Below are 12,576 nucleotides of genomic sequence, written 5' to 3' on the forward strand. Positions count from 1 at the left end.
CATTGCAGAAAAAAAAATTCTGAGTAATTAACACATATTTTGGGTGTTTAAAAGCACCATTTTTTTATATTTGCTGTTTCTATAAATTATTTTGGAAACTTCAGGTGACATGGTTACTAAATAAAGGCAACAGTAGTATACCGCTGTTCAGAAGTCATAAATCAATGTAACTGAAACAAATCCGGGTCAAAAACCAAAACCGAGGGAAACACATCAACTATAAGAGGAAAACAACGGAACAAAAACAAACGCCAACATACATAGAAACGGACTATTTGATAACAACTGCCATATTCCTGACTTGGTATAGGACATTTTAAGAAAACATGGTGGGTTGAACCTGGTTTTATGGTTAGCCAAACCTCCCGCTTATAGGGCAATATTAAAAATACAGCTAAAATGACAACATTACGTGACAGGAATACAATACAACTAAACGCAAGAACACTCAGGACAGAGAAATACATAAATAAATAATATAATAGTAAATTACAACATGTAATCCACAAAATAACAAAGGACACCCCCCATTTACAACACAATATGGTTATGAATTGTGCGTCACACGAATGTATCAACGCCACAAAAAGTGACGTCACAGGTAAATTTCTAAAGATAGAATATAAAATTGGGATTAAGTTTGTAATGGTTTTATTTTATGTATTTTCTAACCATAACAAGAATATTAATATAGAATTGCGTTAGCAATGATGTAATTATTGGTATTTTTTAACCATGTCGGTTTTCTTGTAAGCTTGTTGACAGGAAAAAAGGAGGTAAATTTGATTGGTTTACTTCCAGTGGTGGTTATTATTTAAATGCAATAAAATGTTATGTGAAATTTTCACTGTAGTACTGGACAGGATAAAACATTACTCATGCCAAGTATTTCTTTATTTGAAACAAAGATAAATTCTGCATAACGTTTTGAAAAGTGCCAAATTAACAAAGGTTAAAAGGAGAACATCAATGGTGGTATTACTATAAAACGCAAAAAAAAAAAAAAAATCCCAAAAACCAACAAGGCCTGTTTCATTTGTATAATATTATTGAATACAATAACCCATGTAATCACCTTTTGTATCTTTATGTATAACACAATGGTCCGATGTCATACATTTTGATTATGATAACTTTGTATTCATAAAATCAAATCACCAAAGTGATGATTAAACAATGATTACCATTAAGTTAAAAGGAGGATGATCTTCGGTAATGTGTTATTTTCTACCATTAAAAGGGGCTACATAACTTATCCTAGACCTAGAACGATGGCCTAGATTAATATATTCCTCTACATTGAATTACTTTGGAAGATTACCGCAGGTCATTCTGTAATCCTATACAGAGGGTATTACACGCTTCTATATTGATATACAAAGAGTGATGACTTCATGTCATTATGCTATACTAATACTTGTCAATCAAGGGAAATAACCTGAAGTCTGTTCTTGAAATGGTCGTCAGTTTGAAGCGGTGTTTAACTTTTCGATAGGGTTAACTTTGTATTTAAAATGCTTAAACTGTCATTTAATCTCATTCACCTCATTATGGTGTATAAAGTTTTAATTATACAATCAAAATATCCAATATGGCTGCTGTAGTCATGCACAAATTGGTTTTTTTTCAAAGTATGAAAGGTTTTGGATGTTTAGATCCTCTGAAAAGGGACTTCAGCAATGATAAGCTATAACAGCACTTCAGAATAGAAGGAAGTAACACAATATATTTGTTAGGGTTTGAGTTGAAACATGAATTGAAAAGGGAATAAGACTAGACCTGGCGAAAACCCGGATAGGTTTATACAGGGGATATGCGATAGTAGACAAAATTGGCATATAATGGAGCTTTTTTGTAGGTTTTTTTTGTTAATTGCCGCTTTCCGAGCAGTGTTGGATTTCCAAGCAGTGATGGATTTCCGAGCAGTGATGGATTTGAAGCCGGGACATATTATTGAACGTCTTAAATCAACAAATTATGACGAATAAGCTTATTTAAATAGAAAGGTTACCGTAGCATTATTAAACAGTCATATGTGATTTCAAAACCAAGTCTCCTTTTTTTCGAAGTTCAAATGTTAGCACCCTTTGTCATGTTTGTAGGGCCTTGACCTCAACTGTTTATGCGTAAACATTATAATAAAGGGAAGTTTGCTTGTGTGTGTGCATCTCCTCTCAAACTATAAAAGGTAGATACAAAAGAACTGATGCCAATTGTTTGGGTTTTTGATATAAAAAAAGATACATACGGTCAAAAGCGATATGGTGACCTTTTATATGAGTAATCGCCCCTAAATTTGTGAAATTTGAGGTTGATTAATTTTTATTCCACACTGGTACATAATAAAGTCATGGGATCTTTAAAAAAAAAGGTTGGGAAACAAATGACCTTGAAAAATATCCATCGAAAGTGACCTTTTGCCGTCAGAAGTAGCAATTTTCTGCACTTATTGAAATGAAAAATAAAAATCATTTATTTTTAGAATCAGCATACAGTTACCTTTAAATGAAACCGGTAATAACCTTTTGTACACCGGAAGTAGCTAAATTGAATTATCTTCCCTTTTTGCAAGAATAGTATATAATAACCATATATTTCCAGAATCTGTGTACCGTAAGCTATCTTATTGCAGCCGAGATGACCTTCTGTAAGCCGGAAGTTGCTGATTTTATCCTTAATTTCAAATGAAAGTACATAGAAACTATATAATTTTGGAACCAGTGCAAAGAAAGCTTAAATATGAAACCGGAAGTGATATCTTTTTAACCGGAAGTAGCAAATTATCTTTTTTCTCGTTAGCAAAAGTATATATTGATACCATAATGTTTTACTTCTGTGAAAAAGTGAGCTATCTAATGACGTAGGTTGTGACTTTCTGTAAAACGGAAGTGCCAGATTATCTCCTTTATTTTACAGAGAAATCCATAGCAACCAAATACTTTTCTTTCAAATCTGTATAACATATCCTTTTTACTCAAGTGAACGGACATAGAAACCATATTTTTTTAAATCGATGTTTAGGTGACCTGTTTTGCATACCTTAAGTGTTTATTTTTACCTTTTTGTTTTATATCTCTCATCAAACACATTTAGTCTATATCTAATATCATGTGAATGACCTTCAACTGTTAGGAGAACAATTGGCTTTTAAGTGTTATTATTTTTTTTTTCTTCCGCCAAATTTTTAGTTCTATACATGATAAATAAAGACATGATCATTGGTCCGTGTGTTCATCATTTGAATACAGAGGGGGGTCACTTAAGGTCCATTTTTAGCACTTTAAGGCAAAGGGTATTAAACTATATTCCACACAATTTAACTTAGATGACTGGCCTTGTATTTTTGTGCTTTATACATGTTAATATCATGTGTTTCTAAATATGACTGAGGGAAGCAGTTATCACAATCATAATCATTTCAAACAGTTCATTCCATTGTATGGCCGTATATTTCATAAATATTTTGCGAAAAAAAAACGAAAGAAAAATTGTCATTTCTCTTTGACGTACAACAATACAGAAAAATATGTTCTGTTTTAATAAACAGAGGCCATGGATAATGAAAGGTCGATTCTTCAACCAAATTTAAAGAATTGTAAAGTCGGTTGGTAAGAATGATCATCCAAAAAATTTTCAAAAAAGATTTGGATTTGTTCCAATTAGCCACAAATTTTTAGAGGAGATTTTTGTGGGAGTATAAGACGACGGCGGACAAAATCGATTGAAATATCTCATGTTGCCTTTGGGCCTAATGAGCTACAAAAGAAGACTCTAAAAACCAAGTCAAGCAATATACAACACCGAAACATTTTATCTAATCACGCAATATGGCGTTCTTAAAACGCATTTGTGTAAATGTATTCTAGAGTTTATTTTATTCTCTAACATAGACAACATAACATTGAGGAATATCTTCTGCATTTTAAAAGAAGTCTCCAATATCTTTAAACCACCATGTCGTGCATTGTTAACACTATTTGTATAGTTTTTTTCATATATCATGCACAATACATTCCTAAAAAATAATCACACTCCATCCAAATTTTTGATACGATCAAGCAAACATTAGATAATAAATATAAGTTAATTCTTATAGCTGTGAAAGTTTATAATTTAAATATCTGTAGATAAATCCATATACTCTTACACACAACACAAATTTCCAACAATGGATATATCATATGTATCCTATGTTAATAACAAACTTGCATCGTGTGAAAAAGTAAATACACCACATTTTATTTCAGCTATGTTCAATGATCACATCAGCAAATTTCAATTTAATCTTTTGTATTGTTTTCAAGTAATGACAAGGAAATTAACCAAGGGTCAGACTAACAGACATGATAACACCTAATTGACTCAATTCGTAAGCCTCCTGATTGAAGGCAACAGTCAACAAAAACAACATACAACATTTATTCAATTTTTCCTTTTGCAGTGAAACCACGAAAACCCTATTTTGGAACATATTAGTGAAAAAGTTTACATAACAATACACATATGAACTAAGTTTCAAGTTAATGTCATGATGAACTACCAATAACAAGATCTTTAACCTAAAAGAAGGACGGGTGGATGGACATGACTTATGTAAGGATGGGTGAAAAGAATAAATAAAAACAACAATATGCATAATACTTTCGAAGCCCTTGCTGCAAATTTGAAATCAAGTATTTCTATTGGTACCTCAAGAATTCAAATTTTATGGCACGTACAGAAGGATTATCAACTCAACATGAATATGAGTCTTTTCTCTTTATTGGATATTCATTTTTTTTTCAATTTCCTTTATCAATTTTGAGAAAAAATACAATAGTTTAGACTGTGTATAAATTTACTGTGCAGTTTTTACTTCTGACATTGCGATATGCAAACATTTTTCTAAAGTATCCTACTACTCTCAAAATTATATATTTGTTGACATTAAAACCAGATTCTCAGATAATTCTTTTATAATAGCGGAAATAAATGTGAAGAAACTAAGCAAACAATCACACACACCCAATAAAAAGCCCTAATCTCACATACCCAATAATATCCTTTACATTTTTAAAAGTGACATTCCATTGAGAAATATAATGGTTAAATCTGTAAAATGGCATTTCTGTTATTGGTCCATATCATTTTTCGAATATGTGGCGATAACTAATGAACGCAAAAACAATCTGTTTTTCGTTTTTTTGTTGTTGTAAATGCTCTTTAACTTCGTATTTATTTGGCCTTTTAACTGTTCGATTCAAGAGCCACCGGTGAGTGTTATATAGACGAAACCTGTGTCTGGCGTACCACGTTATATGTTTGATATCTTTGGTGAGTTTTAAAGAAAAGATAACTGTCAACGGATATTAACAGAACTTCATATGAGAGTAGCTACCGTTATGTGTTAAAACCTATAAAGAAAGCTATTAAACTAACATTTACTAAATATCATATTGCTAATCGTCAGAGAACCAGTCAATATTTTTTTAACACTTATAAGTTGCAAAAAAGAAATGTACCTTATAATTATAGTACAATTTAGGGATCCAATACAAAGTAGGACCTTGTGGTATTCAGTAACAGCATTTAATTCAGCGTATTCATCTCCAATCTTTGTTAACGCACACAACGCACTTTCAAAAAGTGCAATAATCAAAATACTAAGACTATGGGGGATATATAATACTCCATAAGCAGGCGCTGTATTACAACTGTAAATTCTACTGACGAGGAAAGGTAACACTAGGCTACCGAAAGCTGAATTATCAGTTTTCTAGGTGGCCGATTGGTCTAGAGCGATGGACACAGTGCAGGCGGTGCTGTCTCGATATCCCAATAGCATGAGTTCGAATCCCGGCAAGGGAAGAACAAAAATTTGCTTCCGTAAATTTGCAGATTTGACATTGTTGTGCTGATATTTAGAGTAACTATGAATATAACATATATATATATATATATATATATATATATTACACAATTATAATTTAGCCAACATCACTTTATCTTTTAATACCATATTTTCTAAGGCCGAAGAGTGTCATAAGCGCACACTCTTTTTTTTTTACTTTCAGCTAAAAAGCGTTATATACTCCAAATTATTTTGACCTTCATCCAAACGAATTACCTTTCTGGTTTCTTAATGTTGACAACATAATGTTGAGAGTTGCTTTCTCCTCAAATGAAATAACATTTATAGTATGCATGACTAGTTCGTTCTATGGTATCAAGTTATTTCAATTGTTACGATTTATGCATTACGGCGATGTACCAAATACTAATAGTAGAAAAGTGCATTATATTCTTATTTCACCTTTAATTAGAGATGTTAAAATCTAAATTTGTATATTATACAAACTTAAAATGTGCAATGATATATGTCTTTAACAATTGACAAGAGCGATATCTTTAATTTTTAGCATTAAATCAAAGTGGTATGACGCTTCTTGAGGTGTGAAATAAATAAAGTGATTGAAAGCTAAAGCCCAGATCGAATATAATTTCACCGGTGACATTTATCGAAATAATAGTATCCGAGTATTAAGCTTAAGGTGTACACCGATAATGCACTTTAACTGTAAAATAAATAAATTGTAAAAGTAATTTAAATTAATCCAATTATTAACTTTGGGAATTCTATGAAAGAACAAATGATGTAACTTTTCTTAACAATGAAATCGTATGTGCATCATATGGCGGGTGGCTCTAGCATAAAGATATAGGCATACATTGTCGGCGTTTAATCCCCTACATTTAAAGTAAACGCAAATCGTATTTTTAAATTAACATAACTTGTCAGCGGAAAAGTCAGTATTGCTTACTTCTTATACACTTTTAGTCGTGCAACTGTCATATTCCGATAAGATCTTCACTGATTCACTTGATTGATGATAAATTTTGGTTATTTTCAGTGTACTCTTTCTATCTTTGTCTTAATATTACCAAAAAAGCTTACTACATTTGTACAATTCTTATTGGAAATAAATTAAAAAATTGGATCGTATCAGAATGTTTGTGTTCTGTAGTTTTAAGATGAAAATTACTATTCAATAAACAATAATTTACAATGTATATTAAAATCTTTTTTGTTTAGAAAATGATGGAAGCAAAAGAATACAAAACCAAAGTGATAACCAAGTTAGCAGAACAACTTTCTAACTATTTAAAGTCAGATATTGGCAGAACAGAAATTTTGAATCCTCCAGGAAGGAAATGTATCAGCTCAGTTCGATTTGATTCATTGGGCGAGGAAGTGATTACTAGAATAAATATGGGAATAAATAGATGGTGTGAGGGTGAAGATGTGTTCATGGTAATTCAAGAGATCCAATATGAAATGAAAAATATTCTGTCAGAGGTTCAATTGATTATTCATAACATTGAGCAAGATATAACTGGTTTCGCCAGATTAATTCATGATGTTTCGTTTACCGTTTTTACGCGATCTGCATTACGCGTGACTATGATGAGCAATGGAATAAGTTTAATTGAAGCTTTTAGATATTTTTGGGCTTTACCAGATGTACGTGACTTTTACGACCGGCTTGTAAAAGAAAATATAGCTATAGCAGTTTATGACAAATGGCTTTCTACATTTACATATGAACAAATCCGAAGTAGTTTTGAAGAGAATTTTGGAACTGAATATGACAAGGTGATAGATCGAATTTTTGAAAAAGAAATTCCACTCAAGATTAGATTTTATGAATTAACTATCCATAAACTGCTTATTGAACTATCTCGTAATAAAAAGAAAAGCAAATCATTTACGGAACTAAATGCACTAGTACAGAACATAAACACAAAAATTGAGGAATTCAAGGAGGCAGCAGAGATGTAGTATGCATAAATGAATAAATGATGTTTGTTCAATATGTGTTAAGGTTTGGTTATTTGTATTGTAAAGAGTGTGACAAAAATAAATCAGACGACTGGCCACAATACACAAACACCGATGCTATGTAAGTATACGGTTCGTTCTTCACTAGTGACAACCGATGCGTAATTCCGATCAAACTTTTTAAAGAAAAGTCAAAACGATTGATAGCGACGGCTATGTTTAGGTTCAAGACCTGTGGTAGGCCATCGATATATTTTGCAAGATGGAACTTATTTTAAATTTTTAATCTTTCTAACTCTCAAATTAATGTGGTATGGTCATGGTGGGAAAAGCTTTAAAATAGAATATTAAAAGCATTTAATTTGATGCAATGTTTCGTTAAAACAAGAAACTGAATTAAAATGTGAAAAGATAACTATGAAGTAAATCAAACTTTGATAAATCGTTTAATGACTTGACTATATGAAAACATGGGAGCCATTTTGTGTTTTTTCTTTTGTACATTTTGTAGTTGGTCTTATTATTTTTTTAAATTAATCAAATTAAAAAAAAAAACCTTTTTGTCTTAACATGTTTAAAATAAATAATGAAATAGAAAAGATGGATATATATTAGCAAAAAAACTTTGGATATTTAAAAATAATAATTCTTTTATACATGCATCTCTTTTATTTTCCCATGGATGTACTTCAGTTCCGAAGCGAACAGGAAAAGTCCCAATAGGAACAAAGCTTTACAACCGTTCCAATAAAAACTTAATTTATCCATGTTAACTTTGATTTTTCTATGGGAACTTTAGATTTTGCAATAGGAAATTCATCTTTAAAAGTACATGTGACCTTATGAGTTGATATTGGTTACGTTTGTCATATTTTACAATTTATTTCCTTATTGTTGTTGGAAACATATTTACAATATTTCCTACCAGTAAAAAATCAGATTTACCAGAATCAAAATGGAAAAAAACCCATCACAGTGTTCGGACTCGACATATTGCTAGCTTCGTTTTATTATTCATTACAAGACTCTGTATGTAGAGTAGAAACAAAGCGTCGAGATGAGAAGCAAAGTAGTTTTTAAAGAAATGTCACGTAAAACCAATTAGTTGCTTTTACAGATGAGATGACTTTACAAGTCGCAAGTAAAATGAGAGGCAGATCTATCGTATCGTTCAAACAATTTGTGATGATGACAGTAAAGTGTCTGAAGTGTCAATTCCGGCTGATAGGGTGCCCATTTTGAAACTTTGTAAATTGGGTGAATGTAGACTAATTACTTATTCATGATATTACTGCGAAGCACTTTTGAGCATGTATTGCGCTTAACAATTTTTCAAGTGTATGTTATTTATATATATGTTTGATTTACGATGGTTGAAAGCACAGTGATTGGAAATCACGTTCTCGATACGTCCCGAAAAAAATGACCTCAGGTCAGCCATGACCCAAGGCAAACGTCACCGAATAAAACACGTGAACATTTAATTTGTTAAATACTGCTGAACCTTTTTAAATTCCCGTTGCTTATGAGTGCGGAAAACAACGACCTTAGGTTATCCCTCTTTGTATATCAATGAAGAACACACAGATCAGAGGTTATCTCCTGTATTTAAAATGTACATGACAGGGTATTCGTCTGTGTATATCCTTGTAAAAGAATATGTCCGTAGGTCATCCCGTTCACTAGAACCAGTTTAACAAAATAACCTGATATTATGAAATCCCCTTTGCCTATAAATACCGAAAACAATGACCGTAGGTTATCCCTCTTTGTATATCCATAAAGAACACACTGACCAGAATGTCAACTCCTTTATTTCCCATGAACTTGATAAGCTATTCGCCTTTGTATAATGTTGTAAGAGAACATGTCCTTTGGTTGCCCCATCGTTTGGACAGGTTCAACAAAATAACCTGATGCCGTCTATTTTGTTGTATCAATAAGTTGAAATATTCACCTGAGGTCATCTGTCCTAGAATTAAAGTGTAGAAGACAATGGCATAAAGTTGACCCCCTTTTCCTAGGATAATTGCAACTAAATTACTAAGAGTCATCTTCCTCTGTCTATGATAAGTATACACATATTATTTGGAATGATTTTACATCAGTTCATTAAACTTTTTTGGAAGAAACAAAGCGAACGATACCAAGTTTACAAGGCATAAATTTCTACGTGTGTAAGGTTAGTGTAAACAATATCTTATTATGAAATTATATACATCTTATAAAATAAAAATTTATATTGTGGCAAATAGGATTCAAAAAGAAGCAACAAGTGCTTATATAAATCTGGCTTCTTGTTGAATTGGATACGACATTCAAAAATAAATCAAAACTAAATGCTCTGTTACAAAATAGAAATATTGAAAATGTCAGTTAAGTTTCATGATTAAACATGTATGTGAGGTTAGTAGCCGGTTCGTTATTCGCTATTCGATATTCAATATCCAACCGGCTCCTAGCAGTCGGTTCGATGTTCAAATTTTCTAAGTTGAATATAATAAAAAATTAAACATTCGACAACATTCAAAGCATGATAGTTATTAGTTAATAGCTGTAACAATTAAGAGAAATAGGAAATCTTTTTTGTGACCAATTCTAGTTATCAAATATAAACCCTTATATAAATCAATAATTCTATTTATGACCTATCTTTTTATCAATAGAATATAATCAAGAATGAACATTTAAAAGATGGTATTTCAAGAAACAAAAAGAAACGACCCCTCTATTTTAGATTTAAAAATCTAAATAGAAACAACTATGAAAGCCAAAAAAAAGATATTTTCAAATGACTAAATATTCAGCTATTTCCAGGAACGAATGCTAAGGGGTTGGCTAGATCTTCCTGATCTCTCAATCTTCATAATATTATGCATATAGATATTTAATATATAATTTAAATGACATCAAAAGGAATTTGGGTAAATTTTTCGTCTTCTAAGTTTATGGAGGGCTCAAAGTGCCAGTTTGATATTCAAAATTTATAGTGAAAACCTACCGGAGACCGCTGATAAAACAGTGAGACCCCCTGTCTTTCAATATCCACATAATTGAATACTATTGTAGACTTTGTATATATGCAGATGCTATTAAAAGGATTTCCCAGAAAAATGTCATCTTTGATATGAACGGAGGGCTTAAAGTGTCACTTTTCAAATAAAAATCGTCAAAAATTCAGGATGAAGGGCACAGGGCTTTGGGTAGATCTTCCTGATCTCTCAATCTTCATTATGCCTTTTAGTGTCATTTGTATCTTTATATTAACTCTGAGTCACTTTCTGCAAAATAATATGAAGATGGAGAGATCAGGGAGGTCTAGCCATCGCCCTGTGCCCTTTTACTTGAATTTTCGACGAATTTTAGCTGAAATGTGACAATATCTTTTTTTTTTTTTTTTGGATTTCCATAATTATTTATATTTACAATTAATTTATTCAATGTTACTAGAGTGATCGTTTGTTTTTGTTTTTCAAGAAATATCATTATAAAAGTACATATTTGGTTGCATTTTATTGATTAAAATCTATATTTCATACGACAAACGTGCGATTTACATAATGGTTTATATTTGTATACAACGAGACTTCAAGACAACTTGAAGGGATCTTAAAACGATTTCCTACATATCGTTTTACTCCTTTTTACTATGACTATCATGCTTTTAATGTTATCAAATATTTAAATTTCTATTATTTTCAACTAAGAAATTTAAGTATCGAACCGACTGCTAGCAGCCGGTTTTATATTGAATATCGAATAACGAATAACGAACCGGCCGCTAACTTCACATCCATTGCTTAAACTGAAAAAAAAAAAAAATTAAAAATGCAATCATTAAGATGAAATGCTTTCATGTATTGTGTAAATTATTAGTTTGTTAGCGTTTTAGATTTAATAATGAACCTTTTTACAATAAGAAATAAACAAATGTTTTCTTTGTTTAAAATCAGCCATTTTTTAGTAATTCAGTGTCCAATTGTTACAGTTCATTCTTGGCTTCAAAATAACATTATGATTTCTTGTCTTAAGTCTGCATATAAGGGGCAAAAAAAGAATGAATAACAAATTCGAATTAGTTTGCAAGTCAGCACGCGATAGAGTTGGGAAGCAACAAAATTTCTTGGAAACAAAAGACAGATTAAAGAACTACTATTCATTCATAATCTCGAGTGAAGAATTTGACCTTTGCCACATCCAGAATAAAAGTATAAAGGAACTCAATCGTTTGAATTACGAATATGTTTCTTAAATACAGAGAACGATTCACATTTTTTTACACTTCATCGTAATTTCTTTATATAACATTGAAGTATGTGTGAGTTTAGTTCCACTGGTAACAATACGAGCAGCGTCCAACTGAAAGTTTTCGAGTCTATTCATTAAAGTGCGATTTCCTGAATCCTATATAACATCAGCATATTCTCAATGATATGTCTTATAAAGGTAAATTCTTTCCAAAATCATTCTATCTAAAGTGTGTTTTATTTTCCTTAAAATATTAGTTCTTTAGGAAGATTTCTGAACAATATTATCAAACTGTAGATTCCATGAACCATTATTCGAAAAATAAAATCCAAAATGCTTATGCTTTCGACTACGTGTTATTCTGTGCTATTCATTTTTAAAGGTGGGTGATAAGGTTTTGCATTTTTACGGGAAATTATTATGCTTTCACTTTTCTTCGGGTTGAATTTGACAAGCCATTCTTGGGACCATTCGTAAATTTTGTTTAAATCGCTATTTAGAAATTCAGC

At 31.3% G+C, this 12,576-nt stretch overlaps 1 protein-coding gene across 1 annotated transcript in view; it reads left to right on the forward strand.

The window, feature by feature from the left end:
- LOC127714057 (uncharacterized) overlaps positions 1–12,576 on the forward strand; it is a 129,680-nt gene that overhangs the window by 81,899 nt on the left and 35,205 nt on the right. Inside the window, exon 15 of the mRNA XM_052220004.1 lies at positions 7,073–7,336. Within this exon, the coding sequence (XP_052075964.1) occupies positions 7,073–7,336 (264 nt within the window). The remainder of the gene's footprint in view (positions 1–7,072; positions 7,337–12,576) is intronic.

This window comes from Mytilus californianus, unplaced genomic scaffold (assembly GCF_021869535.1).
Source record: "Mytilus californianus isolate M0D057914Y unplaced genomic scaffold, xbMytCali1.0.p SCAF_9, whole genome shotgun sequence".
Taxonomy (NCBI): Eukaryota; Metazoa; Mollusca; class Bivalvia; order Mytilida; family Mytilidae; genus Mytilus; species Mytilus californianus.